Source organism: Nomascus leucogenys, chromosome 9 (assembly GCF_006542625.1).
Source record: "Nomascus leucogenys isolate Asia chromosome 9, Asia_NLE_v1, whole genome shotgun sequence".
In the NCBI taxonomy this organism is placed as follows: domain Eukaryota; kingdom Metazoa; phylum Chordata; class Mammalia; order Primates; family Hylobatidae; genus Nomascus; species Nomascus leucogenys.
The window spans coordinates 58997655-59010480 of record NC_044389.1 but is presented as its reverse complement, the minus strand read 5'-3'; the positions used below and the strand labels follow the sequence as shown (position 1 = coordinate 59010480).

General features: G+C 40.6%; 1 protein-coding gene across 2 annotated transcripts in view; it reads left to right on the top strand.

Moving 5' to 3' along the window:
* Positions 1-12826, top strand: part of SCARB2 (scavenger receptor class B member 2) — a 55337-nt gene that overhangs the window by 23351 nt on the left and 19160 nt on the right. For both annotated transcript variants that reach the window (XM_030819016.1, XM_030819015.1), the window contains exons 3-4: positions 9483-9630; positions 10890-11078. In XM_030819016.1, the coding sequence (XP_030674876.1) occupies positions 9483-9630; positions 10890-11078 (337 nt within the window). The remainder of the gene's footprint in view (positions 1-9482; positions 9631-10889; positions 11079-12826) is intronic.

The following is a 12826-nucleotide window of genomic DNA, read 5'->3' as shown; positions in this document are numbered from 1 at the left end:
TTGACCAGGCTGGTCTCGAACTCCTGATCTCAAGTGATCCACCCGCCTTGGCCCCCCAAAGTACTGGGATTATAGGCATGAGCCACCATGCTTGGCCACGCCCATGATTTATAAACTCTCCAGACACACTACCTTGCCAGTATTCATGCTGTTGCTTCAATCAAGAATGAATTCCTCAGCACTACCTCTCTTGACCTTCACATCTTACTTAGTGCAAATGCTATCTCCTCCTGAGACCTGCCTGACTTGGGATACTCTCACCCTGTTACATCTTATTTAAAATGTCAAGTAGACTGGGCACAGTGGCTCACACCTATAATCCCAGCACTTTGGGGGGTTGAGGCGGGCCGATCACTTGAGCTCAGGAGTTTGAGACCAGCCTGGGCAACATGGCAAAACCCCGTCTTTAACAAAAATAAAAAAAAATTAGCCAGGCGTGGTGGCATGTGCCTGTGGCCCCAGCTACTTGGGAGGCTGAGGTGGTAGCATCGCTTGAGCCTGGGAGGTGGAGGTTGCAGTGAGCTGAGATTGCACCACTGCACTCCAGCCTGGGTAACAGAATAAGACCCCCATCTCAAAAAAAAAAAAAAAAAAAAAAAAAAAAGAGTCAAGTATACCACTTTATAGCAATTGTAAAGTGGTATGTTGATATGGTTTGGCTGTGTCCCCACCAGCCAAATCTCAGCTTCAATTGTAGTTCCCATAATCCCCATATGTCATGGGAGGGACCCAGTGGGAGGTAACTTAATCATGGGGGCAGTTACCCTCATGCTGTTCTCTTGATAGTGAGTTAGTTCTCACGAGATCTGATGGTTTTATAAGGGACTTTTTAAAAAACCCCTTTTGGCCAGGTGCAGTGGCTCATGCCTATATTCCCAGCGCTTTGGGAGGTCAAGGCAGGCAGATCACTTGAGGTCAGGAGTTTAAGACCAGCGTGGCCAACATAGTGAAACCCTGCCTCTACTAAAAATTACAAAAAAAAAAAAAAATTAGCTGGGTGTGGTGGCACACACCAGCTGAGGCAAGAGAATCACTTGAACCCGGGAGGCAGAGGTTGCAGTGAGCCGAGATCATGCCACCAAATGCCAGCCTGGGCAACAGAGCAAGACTTTGTCTCAAACAACAACAACAACAAACAAAAACCCTTTTGCTGGGCACTTCTCCTTGCTGCCGCCATGTGAAAAAAGACATGTTTGTGTCCCCTTCTGCCATGATTGTAAGTTTCATGAGGCCTCCCCAGCCATGCTGAGCTGTGAGTCAACTAAACCTCTTTCCTTTATAAATGACTCAGTCTCAGGTATGTCCTTATTAGCAGCGTGAGAACAGTCTAATAAATATGTGCATCCATTATGACAGTGACTAAGTGCATTTTAATAATTGGCTTAGGTATCTGCCTTTCTTCCCAGTGTACTGGAAGCTCCATGGGGTGCAGTGACCAAGTCCTTTCGTCTCTGACTGTCTACTATTTAATGAATATTTGTGGAATACATGAATTAAACATCTTCAACTGTGGTTTAAATTCATAGGACATGTGGAAAAACTGTTTAACACTATAGGACACAATGATTAAAAAGTATTTAAAAGTAGTGACAAAAAACGCAGTTACTTTTGCACCCACCTAATAGCCAGAACCATAGGACTTAGTTCAGGAAACCCAAGTATAGGTTCAAGAAAGGGGAATCAGGCCCTGAAAATGAATGGCTTTGTGAGGAATATGCACATGTGCAGTGCAGGCTGCTAAGAGCTCCTGACAGGGCTGAGTGGGTCGTGAGATCTGGGATTTGTAGAAAAACATGGGTTTTTAGGGAGCTGTCCAAACCCTCTATGGGGCCTGCTAGTCTCTACAGTGTGCCTTTTGCAGTCATTCACTGGATTTGATTTCTGTCACTTGTGGCTTTATGATGCTATTGTTTAAGCTGGGTAAGACAGAACGTTCCAGTAGCTCCTGCTCCAGTGTTTTATCCCAACTGAGTCAGCTGACTCCGTCAATTGTATTCCAGGGGGCCTGGGGCAGAGGGAGGGGAGGGCATGTAGCCCTTTTCGCCAGTTAGTATGGATTGGTGTGGTGGTGGGAAACCTCTGAGATGGGGAAGGGCCAAGCAAGGCTGTGGAGGGCCTAACTCATCTGACACAGGATTTACAGTGGCACATTTCCCAAGCCTTTCACATATTGGGGAGTTCAGAATAGTAATGTTTTTGGAAAAAGATGATGGGTGTTCCAAATGTTGATAACAGCCAGTCAGTCTGGTTTAAGGAATGGAGTGTATTATTTACATTTTTGTAAAGCTGCAGATTGAGCAGCCCTGGAATGGGTCTGTGAATACAAGGCTCATTGGCCTCATGATCCTTTTGCTCAGGGACATATTTGTATAAAATTTGTATCAAAGTCATGGTATCCCATGGCTTCTGCAGCCTTTTTGAGGTTTATTTTTTGTCTTGTCAGATACCTTTTTCTATTTTGCCTACCATTCAACATTTCAAGAATTAAAAAAGAAAACAATTTGTCTAAGGGCACTTCTAATTAATTTTCATATTCCTAAGAAGTATTTGCTAAATTTACAGTATCCCATGAAATATCTTATTTTGGGGTTTCTTAGTTTTGCTGTTTGGATTATTCATTTCTTTTTTAGGCTTGTATTATTTAAAAAGATGTAAGGGCTATATCTTAAGTTATTTTATTATTCATTGATATCAAGTAATACTGGATTTTCAAATATAATCAACATATATAATATATACAGCATTATCTTTAATAGTGTAAACTATATTTTATATTATAAAAATTACACATATATATGTGTCCCATATATATAATCACTAAAGATCAACTTGAATATTCAGTAAAGTTTTGAACAAAAACTACTGTCCATGGCTTCACTGTCTCAAAAATAACCAATGCTAACTAACATTTTAGTGGATATCTTCTTGGCCATTTTTCTATGAATGAGTTTTAGATGGTTATCATACTATGTACATATGCATGTACATATACAAAATATACATGTTTTTTATTCATCTAATGTTATAGCATAGGATTTTTCAATGTATATTTTGGTCTTCATACAAATGAATTTTAATGATGATTATATTTAATAGAGTAAATGTATTACAGCACTTAACTGTTGCTTTCCTGAACATGTAGATCCGTTTTCATTTTCTCCTCTGGTTACCTCATGGGTTGAATGTTCTCCTCATGTTTGCCAGCCAGTTGTGTTTCCACACTTTTAGTTCTTGTCCTTTGTCCATTTGTTTATCTGGGTTCTGGAGTGTTCATGCCACTCTGTGAACCTTTTATGTTTCATCTGGGGCAACTGTTTTTCCATTGCTTGCCTTGTTAATTTTTAAAATGTGTTGTAGTCAAGTCTATTCTTTTTCAACATTTCTATCATGTCTGAGCTTTAAAAGTCTTACTCCCTTCAATGGTTTGATGTTCAAGTCGATTTTCTTATAGTTCTATTTTTCCACATTTAATTTCTTCAGGATCTAAGTGTCTTCCTTGCAGTTTCGCAAAGGCAGGAATTTTGTTTATACTGTCTAATTCTGTCCTATTAACCCTTTAGTTCTTTAACCGTCTCTGAACCAAGCTGTATAAAAAATTTTTTTAACATAAAGAGACAATAAAAAATTTAGGAACACCATGATCATTGTTTCCATTATTATAGGAGAATGCTTTCTCGTTTTTTCTAAACTTGCCTCGCTTTTCTCTGATAGTGTTTTTAGATTGGTAGCTAAAACTGTATTTGTTTTGCCAGAATAGAAACAGATTTTGAAAAAAAAATCCTTAAACCGCTCAGAAGTAAAAAAAAAAATAGAAAAAGATCTCTCACACTATCTTATCATACACAAAAGATTGTGACCAGGTATGTGTGAGTTTTAAATGCACGTGGTACATTAGGTGAATTGCCTGCATGACCCTATGGGTCACTGCCTGGGGACAGGGAGACCAGGGAGATGTTTCCATCTTAAGGAGTGAAACTGTTTCTTGCACACTGTCAACAAGTGGGTGAGTCTTCTCCCGACCCTGCTGTTACCACTTCTTCTCAGTATCCTGCTTTGTATCTAGAGGTTGCCGCCTTCAGTTACCTGAGTGGGCAGCATACTCAAAGTTAAGGGTAGAGGCTTCTCAGCCTGTGCCTTTGGCTGGCTCCGCTTGCTTTCCCTCTTCTCCGTGGTCACCCTAGGACTTCAGTACTCCTTTCACGTTGATGTGTTCATCACCCCAGCCTCACCTGGATCTGTGATGGTCTTTTAAAGTGTGTCCTCCTCCTCCAGGACCACAGCTTTCTCACTCCCCACATGGGAAGTGCTTTCATGCTTGCTGCTCACCCTTGCCCCCCTGCTGCCTCTGTTGGAACACCCCCTCCACCCTTCCACCTGCAGAAGCCCACTCTTTCCAGAATCAAGCAAAAGTGTCTTTTGCAGGAGTCCCCTTCCAGTCACCATCCCTCCCTCCTCTGTATGCCCACAGTGCATTTACTGTGAAGGAGGTGGCCTCTGAAGGCAGTCTCCCATGCTCTACTGTGGATTCTTGGAGGACCAGAACCAGGACTTAATGTCGCACCATCTCAAGAGCTTAGCACAAGCCGTTGCACATGGTATCAGTAGCTAATCCCTCCTAAGCAGCAGGTGTGCCAGGTAGTGTTCCAACTGGATTTATGTGGATTTCATTCTCACAACAACCCTACAAGGTGAGTACATTATTACCTCCATTTTACAGATGAGGAAACTGAGGCACAGAAGCAGTGAGTAAGATGAAACCAGGGTTGAATGTCAACCCTGCCAGCCAGATCTCAATCTAGTTTGTGTCCAGTGTATGCTCAATCACTTCTTAATAGTAATTCTCAACAGAGGATTAGGTGAATGAAGGAACCAATATGACTGAAAGATAACGATTCTATGATAGTATTATACGCATCCAATTTATCAAATTTGTAATTCTGAGGAATTAGATATATAGATGTTAATTTTCCACCTAATTAAAATTATTCCTTTTGATTTCCACTCCTTATCTCAGTCTATTGTTTCCAAAATTATTTCTAAAACCAACCATGAATTTTCCTACCTGATTAAATAGTTCATGGAGCATAACTGAACCTTTTCTTAATGACAAGGACCATCATAGTAATTCACAAATGTTACACTATAGTCTGAGATTCATTAGCATCTACTAAATACCAGGGACCATGCCGGGCACTTTTAAGTATAGTTCCTTGATTAATTGCCTAGGCCAAAAATTTGCTTTGTTTTTTGTTGTTTTTGTTTTGTTTTTTCAAACTCTTGTTTGTATTTCTGAAAGTTCCTTTGGTCTTCTTTGATCTTGTAGGACAGTAACTGATCAATATGCCCCTCTCTGCAGGCACCAGCCTTGGCTTACACAAAAGTTTGGCTTTGAAATTTCCTCTCCTCCTCCATATTCCAATAAATTACTGTGAATTAACCTCTGTGTAAAATCAAGGAATACCCTGGATGAGAGGTGAGGTCACGGGGATTCTAAACCTGGCCCTGACACTTTTGATTGGTCCTGAATCTACATATCCTTATCTATAAAAAGGCGTAGTTAATGATTTCTAAGTGAAGGGTCTTTGGTTATACGCAAAATAAACTACCTCTGGCTAATTTAAGTAAAAGGGGAATCTATTTGAAGGCTATAAAGTAGGTTAACAGAATCAAGGAAAGCAGCTTGGAAGACAAAAGCAGGATGCAGGGCAACTTTACAGATCCAGGTCACGAGAGTGTATTGATCGTCACATCATGTGTCTGCCACCGGGAGGAATCCTTTTACTGAGTTTTCTTGTTTTTAAATTAAAAAAAATTTTTTTTGGTAGAGACAAGGCCTTGCTCTGTTGCCCATGCTGGAATGCAGTGGCACAATCATAGCTCACTGTAACGTCAAACTCCTGGGCTCAAGCCATCCTCCCACCTTAGCCTCCCAAGTAGCTGACACTACAGGTACATGTCACCATGCCTGGCTGTTTTACTGTGTTTTCTATCTTGAGGCACTGTGCTTAGGACTCAGAGGCCAGAGGAAAGGAATTGGTTGAGCTCAGGTCCCATAGCACCCTTGACTGATGGTCTTACACAGCTGTACAATACAAGAGAGGAAAGGAAATCAGGGCTATTACCAGAAGAAAGCGGAATGGTTGTCTAACAAATGAAAAGTCAACTGCAAACACCGAACTTCAAGCTGTATAAGTGTTTTAACACAGAAGTGTCTATCAAATTTTTTAATATATTCCTCTGTAAACTGGAAGGGCGTGTAATTTATCATTTAGATTTGGCTTTGGTTAGAGGCATTTGTTAGAGGCATTAGCTGGTTTCATCCTACAGGCGTTTCTTAGGTACCTGTTAGGAGGTGTTGTCTCATACAGAGGGAGGAGCACCTTGTGCTAATGAGAAAGACTTGGGATCAAATTCTCACTCTTCTGCCTGTGTTCTGTGTCCCCAACTGTGAAGTGGGGCAATACTACATGCTGTATTTGTACTATAGACTTGTAAGGATTAAATAAAATAAAATAAAATAATGTGGGTTAAACTCTTTGAAGAGCTATGCAATTGTCAGATATTTATAGGATTAGTGGGCATAGCTTGGTGCTTAGTGTGATATGATGTGTGATATGTGTATATGTGATATGAAGTATGCTTCCTTCCATACACTTGACAGAGTATAGGATATAGACATGTGATATGATGAAATATATATTTAGTCTCCCTCCATTTCCTGGCATACAGCTCCTAAAATCCTTGGAATCTCCTAAGTGATAAGTGTCTTTTTGTATGCTAGTGAGTTGACTGATGACTGGCAGCCTCTATGGCTCCTGGATGGGAGCTGGTCCTGAAAGAAGAGGACAGGATTAGAGGGTTTGGACTTTCAGCCCCACCCCCCAACCTCCCAGGAGGGAGAGGGGCTGAAAGTTGGGTTGATCACAAATGGCCGGTGATTTAATCAATCATGCCTATGTAATGTAGCTTCCATAAAAAACCAAAAGGACTGAATTTGGAGAGTTTCCAGAGAGCCAAACTCCTGGAGAGTAGCGAGCCTGCGGAGGGCATGGAAGTTCTGAGCTCCTTCCCCTACACCTTGCCCAGTGCATCTCTTCATCTGTGTACTTTGTAATATCCTTTATAATAAAATGTAAGTGTTTCCCTGAGTACTCTGGGCTGCTCTAGCAAATTAATTGAGCCCAAGCACGGGGGGATGGGAACTCCAATTTATAGCCATTAGTTTGGAAGCACAGGTAAAACAGCCTGAGGCTTTTGACTGGCATAGGAAGTGGAAGGCAGTCTCAACCTGTAGAATCTGATGCTATGTCCAAGTAGAAAGTATCAGAATTGAACTGAATTGGAGGACACTGCAGAATTATTGGTGGAGAGAAAACGCCACACACTTCTTGGTGACCAGAAGTCTCAGAAGTCTTCTGTGTAAATTGTTACAGTATGTGAGAGCACAGAAAAAAATGATTTGTTTTTTCTACTGGAGAAGATACAAAGACTCATTTATTTTTATGCATCTATATGAATGCATTTGTTTATTTTCTCATCTGTTTTTATTTTAAAGAAGGGATTTAAGAAGTATAAAGAGATATAATATATAGATGGTCCTTGACTTATGATGGTTCAACTTAAATGATTTTTTGACTTCACGATGGTGTGAAAGTGGTATGTATTCGGCATGCCCCTCCAATGACGATAGAGTTATATCCAGATAAACCCATCGTAAATTGGAAAGATACTAAGTTATTGAATCAAAAACCAACTTTCAACTTACAATTGTTTCAACTTATGATGAGTTTACTGGGACATCCATCATCACTGAGAAGCATTTTTACATACAAGTTTCAGCCTTCAGCTTGCTTGCAGTCTACCTGAGGCTACATGATAATTCTTTCACAATCTAAATGATGTCACTCAGAAGTTTATAATTGAATGCTAAAGACATGTACGGATATCCACAGGTGGGTGAGAAAAATCCCTGTGCTGCCATGGTTGGGAAAGGCCTCAGAGGAGGTGTGGGTAGCCCAGCCTGCCAATGGCTTCCTAACCTGTGCTCTTAAATTAGTTCTGTTCAATAGAAATATTACATGAACCACATGTGTAATTTAAGATTTTAAGATTTTCTAGTAGCCACATTTTTTAAAAGTAGAAGGAAACAGGTAAAATTAATTTTGATAATATATTTTAATTTTACCCATTATAACTGAAATAGCATCATTTCATTATGTAATCAATATAAAAAAAGGTTGGCACTGTTTTTGAAATTCTGTATGTATTTTACACTTACAGGAAATCTCAATTCCAGTTAGCCACAGTTTAAGTGCTCAGTGGTCACATGTGACTAGTGGCTACCATGTCAGACATAATAACCCTGGCTGGTTTAGGAAGAAGGAAAGATAAGCAAAGGGAAAGAAACAAAAGTCACTGGAATTTATTGAACACCTACTATGTACCAGGCAGGGCTAGGGCTAGTGTGAGGCATTTGATGAACAAAAGATCAGATCCTGTTTTTATTTAACATTTTGTTCATCATAAATTTTTGGCATAAATTTTGGTTTTAATAAATAGTGCATTAAAATATTTATCTTGATTACTACTTGTTTCGGCACCTCTTAAATCACTCACACTGACTCTAGGCCCAGCCCTGGCACCAGGTGCTAAGAACTTTCTAATGCTTTATTTGGGGGCACTAACTTGAACCAAACTGTGTTGTATATCAGAAACAGAGACCGGGTGTGGTGGCTCATGCCCATAATCCTAGCATTTTGCAAGGTCGAGGCAGGAGGATCACTTGAGTCCAGGAGTTCAAGACCAGCCTGGGTAACATAGTAAGACCTCATCTCTACAAAAAAATAAAGCAATTAGCTGGGTGTGGTGGCATGCTCCTGTACTTCTAGCTATTTGGGAGGCTGAGGGGGAAGTATTGTTTGAGCCCAGGAGGCTGAGGCTGCAGTGAGCTGTAGTCATGCCACTGCACTCCAGCCTGGGCAACAGAGCGAGACCCTATCTCAAAAAAAGAAACAGGAGTGAACTCCTATAATTTACTAAGCCCTGGGCATTATTTTTTTAAATAAAATTTCAATTTAATTCAATTTAGAAACAAAAAGACATTGGTAAACAAATTGAAATTCAAACTAAATCTATGAACCAAACTGAAAATTTTGAAAATACTTCAGGACCAAACCGTAACCCAGGAGAGAGTTCATTGACTTTGATTCCCGGTCAAGGTGACCCTCGACTGTTGCACCTCCCTAATCAGGCAAAAAAAGAAGGAAAACAAAGTTTTTGAGAAGACTCTATCCTAGGCCTTGTTTCCTTCCCACGTTATAGCTTCAGTCTCCAGCTTTTTAAGGCTTAGTAGCTGCAGTCTCTATATAATGTTATATTGGGAATGTTATATTGAAAATATAACTTGGATGCTGAAAGAAAGGAAAAGTCTTGCTTATTAAAGTGGTGCCTATTTTCACATAAAACCCTTTTCTTTCTTTTAGGGAACTCAGAAACAAAGCAAATATTCAATTTGGAGATAATGGAACAACAATATCTGCTGTTAGCAACAAGGCCTATGTTTTTGAACGAGATCAATCTGTTGGAGACCCTAAAATTGACTTAATTAGAACATTAAATATTCCTGTATTGGTAAGTAGGCATTTTAATACCATTAATTTGGATTTTGGAAGAAAGGAAAAAGCTAAGTTAATGCTCTTTATGATTTTACATTTAGGAGCCATTAACTTATGTTGAAATATACATATATAAAAAGAAAAATACTTTTTTCTTCTTTTCTTTAAAGTACATCTTGGACTTTTTTCTAAGATTTATCAAATAAGGTCTTTTCAAATGATGACAAAATTCAGATTTTAGGATTTGTTTTATAATTTCTTCCTGGGTGTTCAGGATTAGCAATTGTGCAAATAAATATGCCCCTAGGATTTTTTGGTAGCTAATAATTTTTAAAATGTTTACTTGCCCCATGTTTTCATTCAGAAATTCTAGCAATGAAATTTGTATACCATTTCTTACTTCAGATTTTTATGTTGGATTTTATATTCTCAAAATTCATAAATTGACACCAGAAATCAATAGACTGGGCTGTTGAGTGCAGCCTACTGTGATTTCAGTGGGCTCTGTTTATAATGGTAATTCTACCTAATAACGACACATATTCTACATCTATTCTATACTAAGACCCATGAGACTTTCTTCTTTTTAAATTAAATTTATTTATTTATTATTAATTTTTTTTGAGACAGGGTCTTGCTCTGTCGCCCAGGCTGGAGTGCGATCAGTGGCTCCATCACAGCTCACTGAAACTTCTTCCTCCTGGGCTCCAGGGATTCTCCTGTGTCGGCCAGGGACTCCCGGCGTGAACCAGTGTGCCTGGGCTGGCCCAGTAAACATTCTAATTCACCTACACCAACCCCTGCCGACTCTCCCACCCTAACCCCTAGGTGACCGCTCCATATGCAGCTGAACACTGATGATGGACCCAGGACCTAGACAGTATGAGGTCCCTGCCGCCTAGTCCCAGGGGTGTAGGTCGGGTTTATAATGAGCCTCTGGCCCTGCTCAGGAGGAAGTTAGCGCCACCTTGTGGCCAAAGATGCCGACATGTTTATAAGAGCTTTTCTCCTTTTGTGGTGTCTGGATAACTCAGAGCCTGCAAATGGTCTCTTCGTAAATATTACACTTACAAAATGCAGTACTGAGAAAGGACAGAGAAGAGGCTTTGTCTTCCATATGCAGCCAGAAAGGAGCTCACTGCCTGATTTTTCAGCTATTTAATCTCAACCTTTACATTTATATTTCCAACCCCCTTTGCTAAGGAGTGGTAGGAGAGAGTGGATGGAGGTGCTTTGGAGGGGATGCTGCTGTCTTAATATACCTCTGCTCCGCAGACTGTCATAGAGTGGTCCCAGGTCCACTTCCTCAGGGAGATCATCGAGGCCATGTTGAAAGCCTATCAGCAGAAGCTCTTTGTGACTCACACAGTTGATGAATTGCTCTGGGGCTACAAAGATGAAATCTTGTCCCTTATCCATGTTTTCAGGCCCGATATCTCTCCCTATTTTGGCCTATTCTATGAGGTAAGTAGATTTTTCTTTTCAGAACCTCTTTTTTTAGCTGACAGTAGGTTGGGGCACCCCAAGCCAGATTAACTTTGAGTTTCTTCTAGAAATTGTCTAGAGTTAAGATATCTTGTAGAGTATGTGAAAAATGGAGTGTTTTTTGGAAAGAAAAAAAACTTGAGGCCGGGTGCGGTGGCTAATGCCTGTAATCCCAGGACTTTGGGAGACCGAGGTGGGTGGATCACTTGAGGTTAAGACTTTGAGACCAGCCTGGCTGACATGGCAAAACTCTGTCTCTACTAAAAATACAAAAATTAGCCAGGTGTGGTGATGTACGCCTGTAATCTCACCTACTCAGGAGACTGAGGCAGGTAAGTTGCATGAACCCGGGAGGCAGAGGTTGCAGTGAGCTGAAATCACACCACTCTACTCCAGCCTGGGTGACAGAGCAAGACTCCGTCTAAAAAAACCAAAAAAAAAACCAAAAAAACAAAAACAAAAACAAAAACAAACACCCTGGAGTGCAGTGGATAGTTGGGAAGTTGGTAAAAGATAAAATAACCCCAGGAAGAGGATTAGATTAGGGGTGTGCTCTGGGATTGTGATGAGTCTCCTCAGCTTTAAATTTGTAGCTGTTTTCTGGTTCTGCCTGTTCAAGAGTCTTACCCTCTTCATGTAATCCTGTAGCATTCCAGTTTTTTTTTTTTTTTTTTTTTTTTTTGAGACGGAGTCTCGCTCTTTCACCCACGCCGGACTGCAGTGGCGTGCTCTCGGCTCACTGCAAGCTCCGCCTCCCGGGTTCATGCCATTCTCCTGCCTCAGCCTCTCCGAGTAGCTGGGACTACAGGCGCCCGCCAACACGCCCGGCTAATTTTTTGTATTTTTAGTAGAGACGGGGTTTCACCGTGGTCTCGATCTCCTGACCTCGTGATCCACCCGCCTCGGCCTCCCAAAGTGCTGGGATTACAAGCGTGAGCCACCGCGCCCCGCCAGCATTCCAGTTTTTATGGCAAACAGCAATAATTGTGTCCCTGGGCCTTCAAGGTTATACAAAACTTAGAAATTGTTAAAATAGAATTGTGAGCAAGTTTTAAAAAATTGTATGTGTGAGAGACAGGAGTCCTAAAAGTAGGCCCTCACCAACTCTGAATGCATCATTCTGGAGAAGCAGACCAGACAGGAGTTCCCTAGAGGGTCCTGTCTCAGAGGAACACAGCTTCATAGGACCAGAGGAAGCACAGATTTCCTGTCAAGCCCTGACTGAACCTCCCTTCTAGAAATAATTTCAGGAGAGCTTCCTACTGAGAGATATTATGCAAAGGTTCCCTCGAGGCCCTTTTGGTCCCAGTGGCTTCAGTCCATCAGCCAAGTAGATCTTATTGCTAATATCTCACTGTTTCTCAGATAATTTGCATTATATAACTTGCTATTTTGTTTTTACATCATTGAATTCACCAGACTGATAGCCACACTATCTTATGTGGTTGTGAGGATTTCATGAGATGATTCATGCAAAAATTTTAGACCAGAGCCAGGAATATTACACTCAACAATTGTTCACTCCTATTATTATAGAGGAGCTACTACCTATGCTGTTTCTGAGAAATCATAGCTACATGCCCAAATAAAGAATTTTAGGAATGTATAGTATCTGTATGTGCCCTTAAGAAGTATAATTTGGAGAGAATATACAATTGAAGAACGTTAATTGAAAATAGGGCTATATTAATACCACCTTCTTCCAGTGTAGCTATTCTGGTATAACT